The 25,706-nt window shown below is 35.4% G+C and overlaps 1 protein-coding gene and 1 pseudogene across 1 annotated transcript in view; both read left to right on the top strand.

Moving 5' to 3' along the window:
* CFAP47 (cilia and flagella associated protein 47) overlaps window positions 1-25,706 on the top strand; it is a 455,808-nt gene that overhangs the window by 275,941 nt on the left and 154,161 nt on the right. The window contains exons 46-48 of the mRNA XM_011960616.1: window positions 21,773-21,969; window positions 22,901-23,044; window positions 23,656-23,829. Coding sequence (XP_011816006.1) covers window positions 21,773-21,969; window positions 22,901-23,044; window positions 23,656-23,829 — 515 coding nt within the window. The remainder of the gene's footprint in view (window positions 1-21,772; window positions 21,970-22,900; window positions 23,045-23,655; window positions 23,830-25,706) is intronic.
* Window positions 4,262-4,942, top strand: LOC105525077 (annotated as a pseudogene).

Below are 25,706 nucleotides of genomic sequence, written 5' to 3' on the forward strand. Positions count from 1 at the left end.
GGATGCAAGCATTGTAACTTCAATAAATGGAATTCTATTAGAATTTGTGCCTTAGAAAAAAATATGTTTAGAAAATATATTTTTATGGTATAAACTGATTTTAGGAGAATAAGCAAGCAAATTCCTGACAATAAATATGGCAATATGGAAACAAAACTTTTTTTTTTTTTGGTGTCATGGAGAAAGAAACAAATGACAATAATTTATCTGGAGAACCAGGGATAGCCCAGTGTTCCCCTAACTGCAGAAGACGGTTAGAAGTAGGGCCATATTTATGATCACCAAAGTTCTAAACTCATCCAAAGAAGCTAGTTTTAAGGTATTAAAAAAGTGGCTTTCTTTCCTCTCATATTAATGTTGTCAATCAGTCTTTACTGAAACATTTAGTGATTTTAGGGACAGATTTACTATGATACTTTATGACTCTTTACTTTTTTGACCCCCTTTCCTAGTCCCTGTTCCTACTTTTATATTTCTAATTTTACATTATTGCTCTTTTAGAAGGCCCCTCCCGCAAATTGTGACAACCTCATGCCTCACAAAACTCAGAATTGAACCTGGGTGTAGATATTGACTTACAATCCCTTCTACACGTGGTTCCCAGGATGTTGAAATTTACGGACAGGCAGAGCTTTATTGGCCTTAAATAGCATAGCTAAGCAGGAGACCTGCTATGTTTCCACTAGCGATTATCCAAATCACTTCCCAACATACAAAATACTGTCCTATATGAACAGTATTTACTGAAGCACTCAAACAAAACGCTCTGGGCTGGTTTTGCTGATCACTTAATATGGAGCTCAAAACCCTCATTCCTAAGTGTTATGACTTCAGTCTCTAGTATTTTGTATTGCTCCAATTTCTTCTGCTCCTTCTCTCTTGGGAGAAGAAGAAGAAATTAGATTAATTCAAAATATTGATCTAAATATTGATCTTCTAATGTGACAGACATGTTAGAAGAGCATATTGTAGGAGCACTGTTATCCTTCTCTCCCTTCTCCCACCTTATTCTGATTTCCCTAATTTTAAAATATTCACTAATAATTAGCAGTTAAATTGGTGACTGAAATACCAGTAAATCATCTGTGACAACTTTTTAATATGTAATTGTAATTGTAAATATGTAGAAAATATTTATTATCAACAACTAATACTATATGTACAGTCATACCTCAGTATGCACAGTGGATTTGTTCCAGAACCACCCGTGTATACTCAAATCCACTCATACTCAAGTCCCACAACAGATCTGGGAGAACTCACTGATAAGAAAACTCAGCCCTGGGTGTACACGGGTTCACGGCCCATGGACACTGCGTTTTCTATCTGCATTTGGTTGAAAAAACATCTGCATGTAAGTGCACCCATACAGTTCAAATACATGTTGTTCAAAGGTCAACTGCAGTTCTCATTTTACAAAGATTAAATACATTAATAGCTAAATTACTCTTCAGCCTCAAAATAAAATTGAAAATTTTTGAAAAAATGAAACTAAATTAATCCTTAAAACTTATAATATAGGTGAGGCACGGTGGCTCATGCCTGTAATCCCAGCACTTTGGGAGGCCGAGATGGGTGGATCACCTGAGGTCAGGAGTTTGAGACCAGTGTGGCCAACATGGTGAAACCCAGTCTCTACTAAAAATACAAAAATTAGCCTGGCGTGGTGGCGGGTGCCTGTAATCCCAGCAACTTGGGAGGCTGAGGCAGGAGAATTGCTAGAACCTGGGAGGCAGAGGTTGAAGTGAGCCAAGATCACACCATTGCACTTCAGCCTGGGCAACAAGAGTTTCTTCCTAGAAACTCTGTCCCCCCAAAAATAAAAACAAACAAAAAAGCAAAATCAAAAAACTTATGAAATATACTTCAAAAATAAACTCTACATTCTGTGTTATATGGAATAACCACAAACACGTTTCAAACAGGATAAAAAATAAATTTTATTTAACAGAATATCAAATTAAATGCTAGTTTTAATGATGTAAGCTGACTTTAATTGGAACAAATCTATTATACTTTATTGTTAGCATTGCCAAAACTTACCTAATATTAAAAGTAAGATTGAGTTAATTTTTCTCAAAATACCAAGGGCTCAGCTTGTGCTATTATATTTGTCACGTTTGTTTTTGGCAAAACTCTTCAAATTTGCAAAACAAATTTAAAATTGAATTTCTTTAACTCATTTAGAAATACAATTTATATGTATCTTTCAGATAGGATTGCCACAATTGTCAAGCATCCTGTCCAATTATGGTCTATATAAGAATGTGATAGGGCCAGGCGCAGTGGCTCACACCTGTAATCCCAGCACTTCGGGAGGGCGAGGCAGGCAGATCACGAGGTCAGGAGATCACGACGATCCTGGCTAACACGTTTAAACCCCTTCTCTACTAAAAATACAAAAAATTAGCCAGACGTGGTGGCGGGCACCTGTAGTCCCAGCTACTCGGGAGGCTGAGGCAGGAGAATGGCATGAACCCGGGAGGCAGAGCTTGCAGTGAGCTGAGATTGTGCCATTGCACTCCAGCCTGGGTGACAGAGCAAGACTCCATCTCAAAAAAAAAAAAAAAAAAGAGAGAGAATGTGATTAGATTCTGGAAGAAAATCAGTAATCCACATACTACATTTAAATCTTATAAGATCAAAAAATAAATTTTTTAGAAAACCCGAATTAGCAAGAGCAATGAAATGACAACTCTGTTTTTGGTCTTTAAATTTAATTATAAGTAGAATAAATTTTATTATAGTCTATCTTCCTAGAAGAGTTGCAAAAATAACCATAAAGGATAATACTTGTCATTTGAATTTACATCAAGTAAAAAATAAAAGGATCTTCACCTGTGCTCACACTCATATCTCTATTCCTCTATGTATTTTGATTTTAAGCTTTGTTGAGATATCATTCACATACCATACAATTGACAGATTTAAAATGTACAATTCAATAGTTTTCAGTATATTTATAAATATCTGTAGTCATTAACACAATCAATTTTAGAACACTTTTATGGTCTCAGAAAGAAACCCAGTACTCTTTAGATATCAGGCCCCTCCATCATCTACCATCCCATCATCCTTAAGCAGTCACTAATCTAATGTCTATCTCTATAGAAGTGCCTGTTTTGGAGATCTCCTGTAAAATGAATCGTATGTTATATTTTCTGACTGGCTTCTTCACTTAGCAGTATGCCATTTCTTGTAATGATCAAATAATATTCCATTTTGTGACTATGCCCTACTTTGTTTATCCTTTCATCAGTTAATGGACATTTGGGTTGTTTCTACCTTTTAGCTGCCATGAATAATGCTGCTATCAACATTTGTGTACAAGGTTTTATGCAGACATATGTTTTTATTTATCTTGGGTATACATCTGCGAGTAGAAGTGTTGGATCATATGGGTAATTCTATGTTTAACCATTTGAAGAACTGCCAAAATTTTTTCCAAAGTGGCTACACCATCTTACGTTCCCACCAACAGTGTATGAGGATTCTAATTATTCCACATCGTAGACTTGTTACTGTCTGACTTCTTGATTCTAGCCATCCTAGTGAGTGGAAGTGGTGTCTTACTGAGGTTTTCATTGCCATTTTCCTGATGAATAATGATGTTGAGCACCTTTCCATGTACTTATTTGCCATTTGTATACCTTATTTATATGTCTATTCAGATTTTTTACCCACTTTAAAAATTGAGTTGTCTTTTTATCATTGAGTTGCAAGTGTTCTTTCTATATTTCAGATGCAATATCTTATCAGATAGATATATGATTTGCAAGTATCCTTCTCCTATTCTGTGAGCTGTCTTTTTACTCTTTTGATAGCATCCTTTGAAGCACAGGATTTTTTTTTTTTATTTCAATGAAGTCCAGTTTAACTGTTTTTGTTGTTCTTGTTGCTCTTGCTTTTGATCATATCTAAGAAACCATTGCCAAATGTGAGGTCATGAAGATTTATCCTTAGGTTTCTTCTAAGACTTTTATGGCTCTCTCACATTTAGGTCTTTTATCCATTTTATGTTAATATCTGTATATCTTGTGAGAACTTCATTCCTTTGCATGTGGCTACCAAGTTGTCTTAGCAGCATTTGTTGAAAACACTACTCTTTCCACATTGAATGATCTTGGCACCTTTGTTGAAAATCAGTTGACCCTCTCACAGCCATTGCAGTACATTGATCTCCACAGAGACAGTGCCAGGGCAAGTGAGAGGAGACAGGCACTGGGCGATTCTGTGCCTCACTGAAGAAAAGTAACTAAAGATGGGCAAAGGAGACCCTAGGAAGCCAAGAGGCAAAATGTCATCATATGCATTTTTTGTGCAAACTTATCAGGAGGAGTGCAAGAAGAAACAACTAGATGCTTCAGTCAGTTTCTCAGAGTTTTCTAAGAACTGCTCAGAGAGGTGGAAGACCATGTCTGTTAAAGAGAAAGGAAAATTTGAAGACATGGCAAAGGCAGACAAGGCCTGTTATGAAAGAGAGATGAAAATATGTCCCTATTAAGGGGGAGACAAAAAAGAATTTCAAGGATCTCAATGCACCTAAGATGCCTCCTTCAGCCTTTTTTCTGTTCTGTTCTGAGTATCGCCCAAAAATCAAAGGAGAACATCCATCCAGTCCACTAGTGATATTGCAAAGAAACTGGGAGGGATGTGGAATAACACCGCTGCAGAAGACAAGCAGCCTTATGAAAAGAAGGCTGCGAAGCTGAAGAAAAAATACAAAAAGGATATTGCTGCATATTAACCTAAAGGAAAGCCTGATGCAGCAAAAAAGGGAGTTGTAAAGGCTGAAAAAAGTAAGAAAAAGAAGGAAGAGGAGGAAGATGAAGGGAGTTGTAAAGGCTGAAAAAAGTAAGAAAAAGAAGGAAGAGGAGGAAGATGAAGAAGATGAGGATCGGGGGAGGAAGAAGAAGAAGAAGAAGATGATGATGATGATTAATAAGTTGGTTCTACTGTAGTTTGTTTTTTTTTTTCTTGTTTATAAAGCATTTAATCACCTTGTACACAACTCCCTCCTTTTAAAGAAAAAAAATTGAAATGTAAGGCTGTGTAACATTTGTTTTTAAACTGTACAGTGTCTTTTTGTGTGTGTGTATAGTTAACACACTACTGAATGTGTCTTTAGAAAGTCCTGTTCTGGTGGTATTTTCAATAGCCACTAACCTTGCCTAGTAGAATATGGGGGTTGTAAATTGGCATGGAAATTTAAATCAGGTTCTCGTTAGTGCAATTTTTGAAATAAAAAAATCAATTGATGATAGATACACAGTTTATTTCTGTATTCTTTGTTTTATCCCATTGGTCTTCATGTCTGTCCTCATGCCAGTCCCAAACTGGTCTAATTACTATTGCTTTGTAGTAAGTTTTGAAATCAGAAAGTGTGCGTCCTGCAATATTTTTCTTTTTATCAAGATTATTTTGCTTATTCCAGACCCTTCCCAACTGCTTATGGATTTTAGAATCTGCTTGTTGATCTCTGGCCTTCTGATAAGTATTGCATTGATTCTGTAGATCAATTTGGGGAAGATTGTTATCTTAACAATATTGTCTTGAATCAGAAATTTGGAATGATTTTTTTTTATTTCTTTAGAAATTCTTTATCTTTTCAATGGGTTTTATATTTCTCAGAGTATAAGTTTTACACTTTTTAAAATATATTCCTATTTTATTCTTTTTGATAATATCTTAAAAGCAATTGCTTTCTTAATTTCATGCTAAATTATTCATTGCAAATATACAGAAACACAATATTTTTGTATGTTGAAAGTATATCAGGGATAAGCAGAGCAAGATGGCAGAATACGAGGCTCCATTGATCATCCCCTCTGCAAGGACACCAATTTAAAAACTATACACAGCCAGGAGCAGTGGCTCATCATGCTTGTAATCCGAGCACTTTGGGAGGCCAAGGTGGGCAGATTGCTTGAGACCAGGAGTTCGAGACTAGCCTGGCCAACATGGCAAAACCCCATCTCTACTAAAAACACAAAAATTAGATGGGCATGGTGGCACAAGCCCGTGATCCCGGCTACTCGGGAGGCTGAAACACGAGAATTGCTTGAACCTGGGAGGCAGAGGGTGCAATGAGCCAGGATCATTCCACTGTATCGAAAGTGAGGTATTGAAACCTCCAACTATTATTATTATATATTATTATTTGAAAGCCTATTTCTCTCTTTAATTCTGTCAGTGTGTGTTTTATATATTTGAGGATTACATTTTATGGTCATATATGTTTCTAATTGCTGTATCTTCTTAAATAATGGAATCTTTCATCATTTTATAATGATGTTCTTTGGTTCTTTTAACATTTTTTGACTTAAAGTCCATTTGTAATTGCAGTATAGCCACTCCAGCTCACTTTTGGTTATTGTTTGCCAGTGGTCACCAACTCTGGATGTACATCAGGGGTACCTGGGTACCTGCAACAAAATACATATTCCAGGCCCAACTCTAGGCCTACTGAATTATTCTCAGGTTAGAAGTAGTCTAGGAACCTATATTATCAAAATTCTCCCTGCCCAGATCACTTGTGTAGTTAATCCTTGTATTAGAATAAACTGGGGAACCACCACTTGCACAGCCTAATGCCACCATGGTACAACATCTCCATTTGTAAAAGGGAGAATGTTAGGCCCAGGAAATTTAAGTGTCTTCACAGACTATGTAGGAGATCACATCAAGTCTCCTGAGTAAGCATTCAAGTCTGCTAAGTAATTAGAGTAAGTATACTGAGTAAGCCTGCTAAGTCTTCCTCTATTCTGTTTCCATTATGTTATGCTGCACAAAATGTGAAGTCACAATGCTGTTTATTCTTACTCTAGTAATTATCTTTGTTTGAGTCCCCTAGAAAATAAAACCTTAAGCAATAATTAAATACAAATACTTTACTTGGGAGATGCAAATTCAGGGCACTGAGAGTGGAAAAATAAAAATAGAAACAAGGAAGGGAAAGATGGGAGGTAAAGCAATGTATGATACATGAGCTGTTGCCTCAGTATCCGTAACTTACCTCTGTGAATACAATCATGCATGGCTTAACAAAGGGGATACATACTGAGAAATGCTTTGTTAGGTGCTTTCGTCTTTGTATGAACATCACAGTGTACTTACACAAACTTAGATGGTATAGCCTACTAATCATCTAGGCTGTATGGTACAACCTATTGCTCTGAGGCTACAAACCTGCACAACAAGTTAATGTACCAAATACTGTAAGCAATTATAACACTATGCTAAGTATTTGTGTAGCTAAACATATCTAAACCTAGAAAAGGTACAGTACAAATGGGGTATAAAATATTTAAAAAAAGATATACCTGTACAGGGCACTTACCATGTATGGAACTTATAGGACTGGAACTTGCTCTAGGTGAGTCAGTGAATGAGTGGTGGGTGAATGCGAAGTCCTAGAAGATTACTGTCCATTCCTGTAGACTTTATAAACACTGTATACTTAGGCTGCACTAAATTTATTTTTAAAAATTTTATATAATAATAAATTAATCTTGGCTTACTATAACTTTTTTGCCTTATAAACTTCTTAATATTTTTAAACTTGTTGACTCTTGTAATAAAACTTAGCTAAAACATATATAGCTGTACAAAAATGTTTTCTTTCTTTATATCCTTATTCTATAAACTTTTTTATTTTAAACTTTATTTATTTATTTTACTTCTTAAACTTCTTTATTAAAAACTAAGACACAAGCACACACATTACCCTAGGCCTACACAGAGTCAGGATCATCAATATCACTATCTTCTACCTCCACATCTTGTCCCACACTGGAAGGACTTTAGGAACAATAGCATGCATGGAGCCCTCATCTCCTATAATAACTATAATAACAATATTTTATTCTGGAATACCTCCTGAAGTAACTGCCTGAGACTATTTTACAGTTAATTTTTTTTTTCAAATAAGTAGAAGTACACCCTAAAATAACAAGAAAAAGTATAGTATAATAAATACATAAATCAGCAACACAGTCTGGTCATTATTTGCCACGGCAAATAAATTCTGGTAATTCATTACCATAAAGTTTTATGAACTGTACATAATTGTATGTGCTAAGCTTTTATACCACTGGCAGCTCAGTAGGTTTGTTTACACCAGCATCACCATATAATATGCATTGCAGCAGGACATTACGGCGTCACTAGGCAATAGCAATTCTTCGTCTCCATTATAATCTTACGGGACCACCATCATATAGGCACCCAGTGGTTGACCAGATAGTGCATGACTGTATATGCATCAGATTGCTCAGCAGGTGTCCCTGCAAAGTACCCTTGAGCAATCAATGTGAGAGAGAAAAGAAGAGGAATTTTATCTGCCTGTTTACCTCCTTGTCTCCTGTTCCTGTTTCCTAAACTTTACACCATGGCCCTAGCATTTAAGGCAGCATTCTCTAGCTAAGGTGTCAAATACCACGCTCTGCCAAGGCAAAAGGAGCCTGAAACTGAGCATGGGGGCAGGTCTGCTTGGTTGTAAAGCAGCAGTCAAGGGGTTGGCTCTATTGCTTCTGATGCAAGATATAGGTCACCCCCAATATAGGTCACCCCCAAGCAGATGAACCTGGAAAAAAGACAAGTGGCTGAGGTTGATGGAGGTGGTAGCAGCAAAGGAACTGGAGGAAGCACATAAAACAACTGGAGGAAGCACATAGAATGTATCACACACAGAAATGTTGTCTGGTGGGATTCAATCAGAATGGTGGCGGAAATATTAAAGGGAAATATTAGGGAAAGTTATAGGGAGTAGTCACAAACCTTTTGGAAGGCCGAAAGGTTACATAGCTTGTAACAATTGAAAAGGCTGAAGGCAGCCGGTTCTTACCTTAGAGCATTAGGTCATAGGGTAAATACTAGGGACAACAGAGGCTTCCCCAGTTGAGTCTGTTTACCCAACCTCCAATAACTAACCTTTGAACCAGATGGCCCTCTCCTCTCCGGGGGAGGTCAACTAGAGATATTGCCCCCTAATGATATTTAACTTTAGACCACGGTACCTGAGCTTTAATCATTCTGAGGACTACTCTCTTAACCATGTTAATTATCCACAAGTGTGTTGACTCAGAGCTTCTATTGTTAATTGTATACAAAATAAATGGCTGGAGGGCGAGCCGCTCAGGGCCGGCCGCAGTGGCAAACCTCTCTTGGTGTGCAGGCGGTCGGACGCTCAGCAGGACTGGCAAACAGAATATCTGTGTGTCAGTGTGCGTTTTATTCAGCCATCATCTGGGTCAGGGTCTGCGGGCAGACCCCCGCAGCTAATGCCCTCTTGTGAGAAGCAATTGTTATTTTCAAGAATTCTACTAGTTACATTGTCAGTAGCATTAAATGTAGAAAATTTCTGATTTCTTTCCCTTCCCCCTACCATCCCTGTTGATATGTTCCATCCCAGGTCCTGAGCCAGTTTCTCTCTCAGGAGTGGGATCCAGAGGCCCATCTGTGCTGACCACCAGTCTCCCATGTCATACTTACAGTCTAGTGAGTACCAGTGTGATGCTGGATCTGTTAGCCCTGCCTCCTCATTTACATTGTAACCACCCAATGGGTTCTCCTTGCCTGCTGCCTAGACAGAGCCAATTTATCAAAACCGGGGAATTGTAATAGAGATTGAGTTTAATTTATGCAGAGCTGGCTGTATGGGAGACTCAAGTTTTATTATTACTCAAATCAGTCTCCCCAAGAATTCAAGGATCAGAGTTTTTAAGGATAATCTGTCAGGTAGGGGCTGGAGAAGTAGGGATTGCTTATTGGTCAGGTCGGAGATGAAATCACAGGGGGTCAGAGCCATCCTCTTGCACTAAGTCGGTTCCTGGGTGGGGGCCACAAGACCAGATGAGCCAGTTTATCATCTGGCTTGTGGCAACTGATCCATCCAGGGTACAGGGTCTACAAAATATCTCAAGCACTGATCTTGGACTTTACAATAGTGATGTTATCCCCGGGAGCAATTTGGGGAGGTTCAGACTCTTGCAGCCTCAGGTTGCATGACTCCTAAACCATAATTTCTAATGTTTTGTCTAATGTGTTAGTTCTGTAAAGGCAGTCTCGTCCCCAGGTGGGAAGGGGATTTGTTTGGGGAAAGAGCTGTTACCATCTTTGTTTCAAAGTTAAACTATAAACTAAGTTCCTCCCAAAGTTATTTTGGCTCATGCCCAGGAGTGAACAATGATGGCTTGGAGGTTAGAAGCAAGATGGGCTCCGTTAGATAAGATTTCTTTCACTATCATTATTTTCTCATTTATAATTTTTGCAAAGGTGGTTTCAGCATGATCAGTCTTTGCGATACATATATTTCTGTCATGTCTGTCCCAGCACTCAGGCATAGGTTTCTACTTTATTTCTTAAAAGCCTACTTTGTTTCTGCCAGCTCCCTCCCTGGGCACTGGTACCCTCTTCCTGCCATCCATCATTGTTCTGGATAGCCCTAGACCCCTTACACAGGAATCTTTCCCTCAACTTGGGATCCTGGGTCTTTAACTGTGGAATTGGCTTCTTTTATACCAGCCTTACCCATTTCTTCTTTTCTCTGTGCAACTTGCCTTATTTTAAGCTTGCTTCTTACTTTAGATAAACCCTCTGATAACTGTTACTTGATAGATATGCCTTTCTCCTGCTGCCCTCCCATACCTATCTTCTCATAGTCAGAGTCTGTACTTTGTTTAATTGCAAATATATGTCCTGTGTACTTTGTTTAGTTACAAATATATGTCCTACTAACATTTTGGTTTTCTGCCCAGTCCAAATTCTTTCCTCCTACTCTGCATGCACCAAACTACAATGACACTTGATTGTGTTCTCTGTTATTTTTAAAAAATACACTTTAAGTCAAATAATGTAACATAACGAATTCAACATAATTGTAATATCCAAGACTGCATATATTCTTTGTCCTTATAGTTTTAATATATTTTCAGTTTGATAAATGACTCACTTTGCCTTTCATTGCTTTATATTTATAGACATAGAGCTGGCAAGTAAAAAAAAAAAGTGAACTTTAAAAAAGTTGCTTGTTCTTTCTGTTAGGTCTTCAGTGGTAAACATATGCTCTACAATTATATATTTAGGGAGGCATTTAATCAGAAATTTCAGTAGTCTTTTCCATTATTTTAAGTCCTAGAGAACATGCTGATTATTGGCTTGCTAGCAGCTCATTCATACTAATTTGCACACTTAGTAAATCAGTCTGCAAGAACTTAAAAATAAACTCTGTTCAAAACAGATTTTATATTTAATACAGGACAATTAGAGAATGTTTATGGTATTCAGAAATAAAAATTCAGAATACAAAGTTAATTTGCTGTCAGCAATCCCTTGCTTCTTTCCGTATGGAGGGGTTAATTAGAAAGTAAAATCTTACGTCAGTTGTTTTCTTTGGGTAATTTTGTCTTCTTAGACAATTATAGAAAACTTGCTGTTTAAAATGCTATCAAGCTAGAAATCCTTGATAGGTCCCCTTCTAATTTTTCATTAAATGACCCATGAAGGCCTACGGAAATCCAAAAATTCAACAGCAGCCAGTCATTTACGTGTATCCTATGAGGAATTCCCAAAAATTACCACAACTGTAGGGGATTATGTGGAGGGACATCACCCTGTCAGTAATGTATAGAATCTCACATGAAGATCTGGTAGTACTGGTGGCAGAGATGGGAAGAGTCTAAGTGAGTTGTGGTGCATTTTGTTGATGAAAAAGCCAAACTCTGTGAAATATTTGAAGAGGTTTATTCTGAGCCAGTATAAGTGATCATAGACTGGAGAACAATCTCAGGAGGTCTTGAGAAAGTGCCTGAGATAGTCGAGTTACAGTTTGGTTTTATACATTTTAGGGAGACAAGTTGCAGGGAAAGACATAAGGCAGTACACGTAATGTATACATTGGTTTGGCCTAGAAAAGCCAAACATCTCAATGTGAGGATAGGGAGGGCTTATTACGGTTATAGAAGGATTCAAAGGTATCTTCATTGGCAATTGGGTTAAAGAGTTAAGCTAAAGACTTGCAGTCCTGGAAAGAAATGCTTGAGTTAAGATAAATGGAGTTGTGGAAGCCAAGGTTCTTGTTATGTAGATGAGGCCTCCAGATAGCAAGCATCAGAGAGAATAGATGCTAAATGTCTTTTTTTCAGGCCTTAGAAGGTATCAGATGCTTAATCTCTCCTAGATCAGGAAAGGCCTAGATGCATTAATGAAGATTCTCTACAGATACAAAATTGCTCCCACAAAAGACAGCTTTGCAGGGCCATTTCAAAATATGTCAAAGACATGTATTTGGGGGTAAAATGATTTTATTTCATTCAGGGTTTGTTATTTGCCATGTGATACTATACCAGAGTCAGTTTGGAATTTGTTATCTTATTGACACAAAGAGTCTGTTTCATCAGTCTTATGATACCTATTTTAATCTTAATGATGGTCAGTTGTGTCTAAACTCCAAAAGGGAAAGGATATAGCAAAGCGTGTCCAACCTCCCTTTCCATTATGGCTGGTAATTCAGTGTTTCAGGTTTCCCTTGGCCCAGAGGGGGTCCGTTCAGTTGCCTAAGAGGTTGGGATTATATTTCTGGTTGTAATATTATTGGTGGGACAAGAGTTTATTGTGAAAGGAAACTAAATCGTGAGGTCCCAAAATCACTACGCTAAAGGGAAAAGTCAAGCTGGGAACTGCTTAAGGCAAACCTGCCTCTCATTCTATTCAAAGTAACTCCTCGGCTCACTGAGATAAATGCATATCTAATTGCCTCCTTTGGAGAGGCTAATCAGAAACTCAGAAAAATACAACCATTTGTCTCTTATCTACCTATGACCTAGACGCCCCCTCCCCGCCTCGAGTTGTCCCACCTTCACCCACCTTTTCAGACTGAACCAATGCACATCTTACACATATTGATTGATGTCTCATGTCTCCCTAAAATGTATAAAACCAAGTTGTGCCCCTACCACCTTGAGCACATGTTGTCAGGACCTCTTGAGACCCTGTCACATCACAGGCGTGCATCCTCAACCTTGGCAAAATAAACTTTCTGAATTAACTGAGACCTGCCTCAGATGTTCAGGGTTCACATTATTGATTATAGGTTGAGAGTAACCAACATGGAAATCCAAAATTTGAATGCTCCAAAACTCCAAATGCTCAAAATCAGAAACATTTTGATCACCAACATGGTGCCACAGGTGGAAAATTTCACATTTGATCTCATATTAAGTCACAGTCAAAAGGCAGTCAAAACTTGTTTCATGAACAAAATTTCTTAAAATAGTATGTAAAATTACCTTCAGGCTATGTGTATAATGTGTATATGAAGCATAAATGAATTTCCTGTTTAGACCTGGGTCCTATCCCTAAGTTATCTCATTATGCATATGCGTGTATTCCAAAATCTGAAAAATTCTGAAATCTAAAATACTTCTGGCCCCAGGCATTTCAGATAAGGAATACTCAACCTGTTAACAGGAAGATATATATATATATATATATATATATATATATATATATATATATATATATGCTGTTTTTTATATGTATACCTACATATGTGTATGTTATATATATTTTTTTAAGATGTAAATTTTTCTTTAGATCATTACAAAACTGCCAGGGCATGAAAAACCAACCAAACAAGTACCCCACTTACATTTAATAGGTAGATGCTTGTTTGATACAGGAAATGGGCCCAAGGGCTGCATATTGAGTTACCTCCATAGTTAGAACTAAGAGATTGCTGTAAAGTAAATATGGAATGAGGTCCTCTACAAGTGACCACCTAAATCAGATACATTTCTTATCTTACTAGGAGCAAATGAGAATAAGGAAAAGCAGAAACAAAATGTCTACAATACCAGAAGACAATAGAAGAATACCTAAATTTATGCATAGATAGATAGGTCATAGTGAAACCATAGAATAGCAAAGATAAGATAAATTCCAAAAAGCAATGACAGAAAAAAGGCAGATTATTTTTAAAGGAACAAAAGTTATACTGAAGGCAGAATTGCCAACAGTAACATTAGAAACCAAAAGACAATAGCATTATAGTGCTGATGAAAATTAACTGCCAGTCTAGAATTTTATATCCTTGTGAACTATCACTCATGAGTAAAGATGAAATAAAAACATTTGTAATTCAACAATGAACTTGAGACCATTTAAAACTCAGAGATTTTGGTGAAAGAACAAGCATAAGCCCTCTTATTGGTGAAGGAAATTGAATTCAGAAGAGAGAATTGGGATCCAAGAATAATGGTTACTAAAATAATCAGTAAATGTGGGTAACTCCCATGAGGATTTGACTGTAGAAATAATAATAAGAATAAATAATTCAGGTGTTACCAAAACAAAGTGAGCTCAATTACTAGACAACAACTTTATAAGGAAGGATTTGCCATTATAGGCATGTAAAGTTCTTACATTTTAGAGACCAGGGTTGAATTACTGTAAGATATTTTTATGTGAAATATAGATGTTGAATATTTGGGGCAATGAAAAGTATAGGTATAGAATGTGTAATTTCTAAACCAGTAGAGGCATAAAGGAAAATAAACAAAACTTGATAAATTCAATAGAATTCAAGAATAGAAAAGAACAAAATAAAATGGGATAAAGTGTGGCACAAAATGAAATGTTAAAATAAACACAAATATATCATTAATTATAATAAATATGAACAGACTAAACTATAAAAGGTGATATTTAAATGTAGCTTTATACTGTTTATAAAATTTCCTGGTAAAATATCAAAAAACCTATACCAGGCGTTTACTAATCATAAAATAGCTGGCATAGATATATTAATATTAAAACAAGTAGACTTTGTGGTAAATAAATGTATTACTTAATTTAAAAAGAGAAACGTCCAACTTAGAGAAGAAACTTTAAAATTATTTATACCTAAACACATATTCTCAAAATGTATAAAGCCAAAATTAATTAATATAAAAAGAGAAATGAACAAATTCTAAATTACAGTGGAAGATCTTATTAGACCTCTCTCAGTAATTGGCAGATCAAGCAGACAGAAGGTTAATAAAGCCCTACTAGACTTAAACAACAAAATTAATAAGTGTTCCTATAGCTCTTAAGGCTAGCTTGGCTTTGCTGGTAATGATTGGCCATCCTTGCCATTTACATACTACAGCACTCTGGTATCTGTCTATGACCTTCTTTCCCTGTGCTTTAGGGTTCCTGGGAGAATGTGCACTTACAACTTTTCAGTAAAATCATTCAGGGAACTGCATACCAGTCTGCCCTTGTGGCAGATACTTATAAACTTCATGGGAAGGCAAGTCCAGTGCTCTCAGGCATTTGAGGTTGGTCAGGTAAAAAGGGTCATATGACATTCTTTTAGCATTCCAAATACTTTTCATTTTCCTTCCTCAATTCCTACTTCCCCTCTCCTTTAGATTTATCCTCCTTTTTTCTTCTTTTCTTGCTTTCTTTCCTTTTCCTTTCCCCTCTCTCTTCCTATCACTCTTTGTCTTTTACCCCCTAAGTATTATATTATTTTAAATCTCCCTGGTGATAGAAAAGGAAAAGTAGTTCAACCTCTTTTTAAATAATAAAATCAATTTTAACCAATATTTTAAAAATTGAATTTGTCAATAGTAAGTATAGGTTTTTATTATTTTAAATTATTATTTTATTGAATATTATAATAAGTATAACAATTTAAGCAGCTAGTCCATTTTAGAATTTTTTTTTTCTGAGTGGACCATATTAAACAAAATTTCTACTAATACAAATTTTTTACAAAATAAAGACTGTCAATTTTTTAACTGCTGAATTCTCTTTTTAATGTCTATGGCTACATTTCATATTTTTATTAAAGAGGAGACAGTAATGAGCAGTTGTTAGCGCACAATCAATCACTTACTTTTCCAGAGTATTTGTGATTCAGATACTCATGTGCCTACAAAAATATAATAAAATAACTAAAATGGGAAAAAATTCACTGTACTTGTGATATGGTTTGGATCTGTGTCCCTGCTCAAATCTCATTTTAAATTGTAATCACCATATTGGAAGTGGGAACTAGTAGGAGGTGATTAGATCTTAGGGGTGGTTTCACATGAATGGTTTAGCACCATACTCTTGATGCTGTACTCAGGATAGTGAGTGAGTTCTAGCGAGGTCTAGTTGTTTAAAAGTGTATAGTACCTCCTCCCACTCTCTTCTCTTACTCGTGTTCCTGCCATGTAAGATACCTACTCCTGCTTTGTCTTCTGCCATGATTGTAAGTTTCCTGAGTCCTCCCCAGAAACCAAGCAGATACTTCCATGCTTCCTTTGTAGCTTGCAGAACCGTAAGCAAATTAAACTGTTTTTTTACTTAAATAAATTTCCTAGTCTCAGGTATTTCTTTATAGCAATGCGAGAATGACCTAAGAGAGCAGGTAAGTTAGTCTTTTGACTTATACAATAGAAAAAAAGCCTACATTAAGAGTTTTTAGTAGTAGGTGGCAGTGTGATTAACAAATAGGCCAAAAAATTCTCTAAAATATAATTATTCATGTTTTCTTATAATAAATATTATACAATTATGTATATACATGTAGTAAATATAATTATTCATTCTTGATTATTCATTTTCTGAATTAAAAGCTCTGACTACTGTTTGTTAATAATATACCAAAAACAACTATAGAAGACAGTGTTCAACTTACTGTATTACTTAATCTCTTCCATATGTTTGATGTGTTTTTATACAATTGTGACCTATTAAGGCACAAACAAGTCTAATACATTAGTTAATCAAATTATATTCTATGAAGCCCCAAAATTCTTCTGAAGTGCTTTGGCTTATCTATAGTGAGGCCATGGTAGTAAATGGGGACTTCCAGCTCCTCATTCTACTTCAACCAGATCTCCAGTTTCCTTTGTTTTATACGTTAATTCCATTTTAAATATTGTTCATACACAGTACATCTAAGCCAGAAAATAAAATTTTTTGGAAGCTATTAATCAAATCCCTCTCATTGAAAGAGATTAAGAAGTTTGGAGGAGTGTGCTGGTTGATTAACTACTTACTAGGTACTATACCCACTACCTGAGTCCAATATACCCATGTAAAAATTCAACACATGTAACTCCCTGTATCTAAAATAAAAGCTAAAATTTAAAAAATTATAAAGTTAAAAGTTGTTTAAAAAATCGATGTTCTTAAATAGTTGGAGGATATTAAAATAATGCTTATATCTTAGCTTTCACAACTATTTTTAGATGGCTTTCAGTTTTAAAATCACATGCCAAAAATATCTGGGAGGGACTACCTTGTATCCATGGGGGGAAATAAACCCTTTTCTGGTATTAAAAATATATGGAGTAAATTTAGAAAATAAACTTGTGGTTGAAAAATGAAAGGAAAATAAAAAAAGAAGTTGAGTTTGTAAAAAACCTTAAGTTGTTTGCTTAAGGTCTCACAATGTAGAATTGGAACCAAAACTGAAAAAAGAGGGTTTTTAGCTCTCAGTTGATTGTATCTTTTTCAGGTCACAAGTTTTATACATGTATCTTTCTCTGCAGTTAGTGCATTGTAGATTATTACAGTAAAAGCCCAAGTTGATCATATCTGCCTATACACAGGTTTTGTATAGTCTCCCTTTCCTCATTGACCTGGTTGTGGCCACGTGACTTGCTTTGGACAAAGGATCATTTAGGAATGGGAAAGAGGCAGACATTTGATAGCTTCTTATACATTAGTCTCTTTTTTGCTGCTGGTAATTCTTATGTACTCTATGAAAAACAATTGGGCTCATCTCATATAGGATTAGAGTGCTCAAGGACAGAATTCCCAGATGAGATCCAAAGGCCACAGTCAATACCCAGGATATATTCAGGTCAAAATATCCAGGTAGTACCATGTGGAGATGATAAGCTGTCCCAAATGAGCTCAGGCCACAGAATTATGAGCAAATGAATGGTTGTTGCTTTAAATCACTAAGTTTTGGGGTAGTTTGTTATGCAGTTGTAGCTGAACAAAACAATGGTATTGATTTTTTGTTCCAACTATGACCTATTCTAGGATCCGAACATAGTATATTTTTATGGGTTATTTGAAAAACTGTAGATAGCACTGATTTCTTACAATAACCAAAGTTAAATGAAGTGATGTAGTCTTTACTTCAAGAAATTCTTTCTTTATGTTTCTTTATTTTCTTCAGTAATTGTAATTTTTCAGTAAATTTACATATATTCAGTTATCTTTAAATATAGAATCCTGACAGTTGCCACACGTGTAAAGAAAAGATACAGGTTAACTACATCTGAGTTGAGTAGGGATGGAAGGGACAGATCCAGATAGTCCCTAACATTTGTTATGCCCAAGTCAAGAGTTCAAATGGAAACCCACATAACATATGTCTAAATTTTAAAAAACTTATAAATCAAACTAACACATTTCAAAACAGAATACATTCTATTATTCTATGTAAAATGCATTTTAACAAATCTAACTTTATAAGAACCTTGAAGACCAAGTTTGAATTTAGAATTTTTGGACTCCTCAGAGTTTTGCACTAGAAAATGACAGCACAGGGTAGCTGGGTGCTATTCAGGTGCCCACACCATTCTTTTCTGTCTTTCAACTCTAACATGCACTCTAATGGTTCTTATGTTTAAACATGTGAATATGTCAGCCCACACACTTACTCTTGGTCCATACCCTCCTAATAATGACCTCTTAGTTATTGCACAGGTCTAGGAGTCCTCTACCAGGAGGACTGACCTAGGGAAGAGTCTCGTGAAAGCACTGTAAACAGGATCAAGGAACTATGGATTGTGAATTATAATGTCTCATGAACTTGAACCATGGCTAGGGCTGGGATCCATATAGATCTGCCCCATTAGGCCTATGTATTTTTTGCATGTGCAGAGAGGCAATGCCGGAGGAGGATCAGAGTAAGGCCCTAGAAAGCATGAGACCAGGACAGGAACCTCTGTATCCTAGAATTTGGGGCATGTGTTAAGCTGGGTAATTCCAACAGCAGACCCTGAGATCTGGTCTTGAGAGCAAGTAGTTTCAGAGGTGATCTCAAAGCATAGGTAGGGGAGTGGGAGACTGCAAAGAGAAGAAACCAATTCCGGGGGTTTTAATTAACAAGTCATCATTGCAGGCAATTGGGGCTCAGTCCCACTGGGGGCCTCTGGAAGTTGGTGTCAAATTCACCTCAGAGTTCTTCTAACCAAAGGGCAAGAAAACGGGTTTTTTTATTCGTTTGTTATTTACCAATTTTGATCAATTTTTGGTTTGGTACTGCTCCTGCAGGCTTTTACTACCCCTTCTGGATTATCTATGTGAGAACTGAGTACCATTCTTTGTTTAGAGAGAACTTTCTAAGGAGGAAGTCACAGGTATCGATAAATCCATGCCCTTTAAGGTATACTTAAAGGGGACATGTCAAGGCATGGACAGCATTTGCTACAGTCCAGAATTGGAAATAAGTTTAAGAAAACATGTCCCATTATGATATGACGGCACAATGTGTCCAGTAAAATTTCCAAATTTCTGAAGATCAAAATGGTTTCTACCTCTGCTAGTTTACATCTGACAGGGACCCAAATACTGTCAAATAAATATCTTAACCCAGAAGTTTTTAAATCTCTTATTTATAATATATATCACCCCTACTTATGTTTCTGATACAACTTAATAAAATTATTTTGGATATTTAAAAATGAAACAGATATTGATTTATAAATACATCATCAAAATTAAAACTATAATTTCCACAAATTCCACTATTATAATGGGTTTCCTTTTGGATTTGTAAGGGAGAGGGGGCTGATATTGTGTAGTCCTTAAGGTCCTTGCTCATAAACATTTCATGAGTTGGAAAATGTACACTTAAGAATGTCTTTGGCTTTAACTTTCAGACTCAGCAATCATTAGTAAATGAACATCTTTTTGGAAACAGAAATGTATAACATAAAGCTTTTGACAGAAATTTTATACTTGAACTTGTGCGTTGCAATGATTGTGTAGCATTAAAGAGCTAGAAGTTTTTTATCTTTGATGAAAACAATAGATATTCTGCAATTCTCAAAATTTTCTGAACAGTTTAATTCTCATTTAAATAAAATAAATCTAAACTAATAGAATTCTATTTAAATTACATATTCTAAATATTTTTGTTTCATTCTCTTCATCCAAGAAAAACAAATAAGCTCTCTTTATGCCTGTTATTAAAACAACAAATAATTTTCCATGCTGATTTGTTCTATTGAGATTGCCACAACCCAAATACCTCTCTCAGGATAAAACTAATCGATTAACAACAGATAATAAAATGTGCCTAAAGTCCTTTTTGCCAAGAAAAAAATGTATTCTAAAATTAGGTTTATACTTGACTAGGATGGAACAAAAATAACATTCTGAGAGCCTTTGAGAGTAACTATTTTTTCCTCAGACCAGCTGATGCTCTTGGACTTGTTGGATGTAATACAAATTTCAAATGTTATCCATTATCAGCATGTTTTAATATGTACTATTAAATGTAACAAACATTATATATACTGTATTATATATAGCAACATAGACATGGAATATATGCTATATAATATTCAATTAATGTAAGGTATAATATATAACATTACATAATGTATACTTTATAACACACACATAAACTCTTGTTTGATAAAGGATTTAGGGTAGTTAATGTTCTTGTATATAATGCTCTTGCGTAAAAATGTTCGTGCATATCTTGGCATATAAATTTCATTGTATTTGAAAACAACGTGCCACCTTTCACATTTGAAGTGTTCACTGCAAAAGAATTAAAATTATAGCCATTTAATGTCATAATATGTGTCTGGTCCATTGATTGATATGCTTGATTTGTTTTCTTGGTTTCAGAGAACTTCCTTCCACAGAATTAAGCATCAGACGTTTTTAAAATCATTTGTTGTTCGTTGACTATTTAAATATTTTGGCATTAACCATGAAATTTGTATTATGTTCTTATACTGCATTCTACTTTCGGGTTGCCAAATTTTTATAACTGTTTTCGCACTTTATGGAAGCTAAGAAAATGGTGACCTTCAGAGAAAAAGTGGTGTTGCCCGAAAGGAAAGAATGAGACTAGATAGCTCACCTAGCATAGGAAGTAAAATTAGCTATTAACTTAAGATAAATATTATAACAGGGTGTTATGAGAAGTGTTAATTATACATGCCCGTTTCTGGTTCCATTGGTTATTAACTATGAAAAAATTATTTCTATCTGCTAGCCAAGTTGCAAATTATTTTGATTGCTGTGAGACAGAGCACCTCTAAGTCGTAGAAATGTGGCAGACAGTAAAGCCCATCTAATATTGCATATATTTCCTTATATCTCAGCCCCCTTTCAATTAGGTAGAGTCACATAGCTGGGTCTTGCCAGTTAAATGTAATGTGCATATTGATTTTGAGCTGAAAACTGAAAAGTCCTTGAGCAAACTTCCAGCCATTCCTTTTCCCCTGACCTCTCAGCCAAAGAACAGAGATGTTTGTTATGGTACAACTGTAAGATGGTAGTATCTTTCACAGTAGGCAGTCCTGAGTGACTTTGAGGAGCAGACTGTTCTCTAACCAGTGCAGTATATATACTCTAATTGATAAATAAGCTTGCATGGTAAGCCCTGGAGACTTAGAGGTAGTGTGTTATCCCAGTGAAACCTATTTTAGGTTATGCAGTACAATTTAATATAATAATATTAAATATTGCTTACCAAGATGAATTTTAGGTTTTATATGATTTTAAATGAACTGTTTTAAAATTATTTTGATAGCTTCAGATGGATCTGTACCACTTCCTTTGCAATTTCTTCCTCTCCATCCTGGACGCTACCCTTGTAAAATTTTATTGAAATCAAGGTATGATGTGCGTGCCTATTATGTTGAAGGTATTGTGAATGAAGAACAACCAGAGGCCACATTTGAGTTTGAAACACCAGCATTTGAAGCCCTTACTCAGAATATTCCAGTAGTATGTATAAACTTTTTTGGTACCTTTCTTTATTCATATTGCCACTGTGTCAAAGTCCTCCAGATGTCTCATCTTGAACTATTACAAATTTCTGATTGTCTTATCTGCTGTCAATTATTTCTTCATATTTATGTCAGAATCTCTTCCTAAATATAAATGTTACTCTGTTACTCATCTCATCAATCACTTCTGCTGGATCTTTTTGCTTAAAACAATTAACTCCAATGTCCTTAATGTATCACTAAATTCCTTCTTGCTTCACATAGCAGAGTTATGGACTCTCAGGTCACTCTACTCTAATTTCTGTTGTGATCTAATACTTGGTTAAGATGGGTTCATAGGCACTGAGAACAACGATTGGCTGTAGCTTGGCTACTTATTAGCCAGAGCGACAATATAGATAAAAGAAGGTAAGGTAATTGTAAAGAAGTTTGGCTTTTTAGAGGGATAAATTGCCTTTTTTGGTTTATTTGTTTGTCTAATTATTAAAGACATGACAAAAGTCAATCTGAAGCACAAAATTTTGTTCTGATGAGATATATAATCTTTGCTATGTGAGCAATCTACCAGTTAGAATACCTGTTATTACCTCGAATTAGGAGTAAAGTGTGTCCTCTAAGGCCGTTTTATCATTTTACTGGCAATTAGTAAGTGAGACAAAGGGAAATTTCTTTAGATATTAAATAATCCTTTGATAGATCAATTAGGCAATGCTCTTATGTGACAGAGAAAGAACATATAGTCATCATTATGCCTTATGTTTACATTTTTGATATTTATTCTTAACAAATATGACTTTCCAATGGTGATTCCTAGGAAATACAATTAAAAATACAATATATAATGTTATAAAAAACACTAAGAATTCATATGTAATTCAGTTTCATCAATATCATCCCTCTAATATTTTTATACCTTTTTCATGCTTTAGAAAAATCAAACAAATGATAAATGTACATTTCAAGTTACTATAGAAGGAGAATGGTTTTATGGACCCGTTGATTTACATGTTGGACCAGGTGAAATTGTGCAGTATCCTCTCACATTCAAACCTATTTTTGAATGTGTCATTACGGTATGAACTCATTGATATTTTCCCCAGTATTAATTAATAGTATCATTAGTCAGTAAACTAATGTATGACATTAGTCTTTTAATTGATAGTACAACTTCTTAGCAGAAAAGTTAATATTTTCCATGTATTTGACTATTTTTACTTAAAACTTTAATACATGTTTTAATATGAAGCATAAACATCATGAACATAACAATGTTTTTGTCTGTGAATACTAGCATTCAAATTAATTTTATACAGCATGCTGAACAAAGTAAGATAATTACTTTTCCTTCCTGTTCATTAAAGAAATTGGCATATCAGAAAATACTTTCTTAAGACAATATTTCTTTTACATGGAAGTAGAGAACATGCATATAATTGCTGTGTATGAGAATGCCTATATACATTCTGTAAGTTAGAGAGGATAATGAGAAATAAATGACTTTTCACCAGAAATTTGTCTTTACGTGTTCGGTAGAAGCATTTATTTGTGTATTGAAAAAGTCAATGGCTAACACCTCTCTACAAGCTCATTTTATTAACCAGACACAAGATTAATAAGATAGCAGAGGTTGTTTAACATTTAACTATGACTCCTATAGACCTGAAATTTGTCTGGTTTCTCATAGGGTAAACTTATTCTACAAAATGAAGTAGATGGTATGGAGCACATCTTTGACATAAAAGGGGTTGGAAAAAAACCTTCAGCCTTGGAACACATTACTGTGGAATGTCAAGTGGGGAATGTGACACAAAAACATATAACATTGCCTAATTTGACAAATACTGCCCTAACATTTAAGGTAAGCATTTATTTTTAGTGTGAAAGTGTTTTCTTCTGAATATGGTGAATCACATGAACTATAATAATTACAATTTTTTAAACATTTAGTTTTACTTAATCAGATGAAGCAATGTCACAAGAGATGTTTACAATCCTATTATTAGTCCAACAGCTTTTAAATATCATTTCAATTATAAAGTTGAATTAGGATGAAATAAGTCTTATATTTATATAACTATGAAGCATATTAAAATCTTGTTTGAGTCATGCACTTTTCATTGAAAAAATCGTACATGATAATGAAAGGTGTTTTCAAAAATATTTACAAACATCTTTTAAAATTTTAATGTGAAATCTGTAGGCAAAACAAAATTTCAGAAGTGTAGCCTATCATTTACCAGTGTGAATAATAGTGGAAATACTAAGGAATGCATAATTGTTTACATCCTTTCACTTATTTATTTTTTGTTTTAGGTTTTTTTTTTTTTTTTGGTCTGTTGCTCAAGTTGGAGGGCAGTGGTATGATCTTGGCTCACTGCAACTTCCACCTCCTGGGTTCAAGTGAATCTTGTGTCTCAGCCTCCCAAGGCATGTGCCACCACACCCAGCTACTTTTTATATTTTTTGTAGAGATGGGGTTCCACCATGTTGGCCAGGCTGGAATCAAACTCCTGGCCTCAAGTTACCCACCCACCTTCGCCTCCCAAAGTGCTTGGATTACAGGCATGAGCCACTGTGCCTGGCCTATATCATTATTTTTTTTATGAAGCATTATACTCTTCCATCCTCACTTGGTTCGTTTAAACCAATCTTTAAATAACATTTTCCACTCACTCCTACAATTATCTACAAATAGTTATTTGCTTAATAGGATCCTCAAAAGAAGCTTCAAATGTCTACCTAGTATAGGTGCCTGAATTCAGTTTTAGAGGGGACTACAGAAGTTTGTAAATTCTCTGGGTTTTCTCTTTGCTTTTTTGGTAACCCTGATGAATATGTGCCTTAGTTTTCCTCTTCTTTCTTTGCTAGATTGTAAATGAAATTAATATTCTAAAGGAAACTCTTATCTTTTCACGTCTGGCTGAAATTTTTCAGTGCCATCTCTTACCTTCAAAATCAAAACCTAGTCCTTTGCCCATTTTTTTATAGAGATATCTGGATTTTAATGTCTTTTTTTTCTGTTGAGTTGTGTTTTCCTTATATTTTATGATATGGTTTGGCTGTGTCCCCAGCCAGATCTCATCTTGAATTGTAGCTCCCATAATTCCCATGGTCATGGGTGGGACCTGGTGGGAGGTAATTGAATCATGTGGGCTGGTTTTTCCCACACTGTCCTTGTGATAATGAATAAGTCTCATGAGATCTGATGGTTTTATAAAGGGAAGTTCCCCTGCACATGTTCTCTCTGGCTTACCACCATGTAAGATGTATCTGTTACTTTTCACCATGATAGTGAGGCCTCCCCAGCTACATGGAAGTGTGTGTCCATTAAAAAGATTTTTCTTTATAAATTACCCAGTCTTGGGTGTGTCTTTATCAGCAGCATGAAAATAGACTAATATATTTTAACTATTATCCTCATATCACCTATGTAATTTGCAAATATTTTGCCCATTCCTCAGGTTGCCTTTCATTTCATTGATTGTTTCCTTTGCTGTGACCTCTGTGAACTCAAGACCAGTAACATGTGAAGTTTGACACTGTTGACCTACCTTCTTAATGCTATTCACCCTTTATTTTATATTATTCTACATTTCTTGTTTCCTTGACATTAATTCCTTAACATTGGATTATCAGGTGATAATCAAACCTTGATTGTTACTTATCTGGTCCTTTTATTCCTCTAATCTTCTGATTTCAAGTTTCATGCATCAAAAGCATCCTTATTTCTGTATG

This window comes from Colobus angolensis, unplaced genomic scaffold (assembly GCF_000951035.1).
Source record: "Colobus angolensis palliatus isolate OR3802 unplaced genomic scaffold, Cang.pa_1.0 Scaffold518, whole genome shotgun sequence".
Lineage (NCBI taxonomy): Eukaryota > Metazoa > Chordata > Mammalia > Primates > Cercopithecidae > Colobus > Colobus angolensis.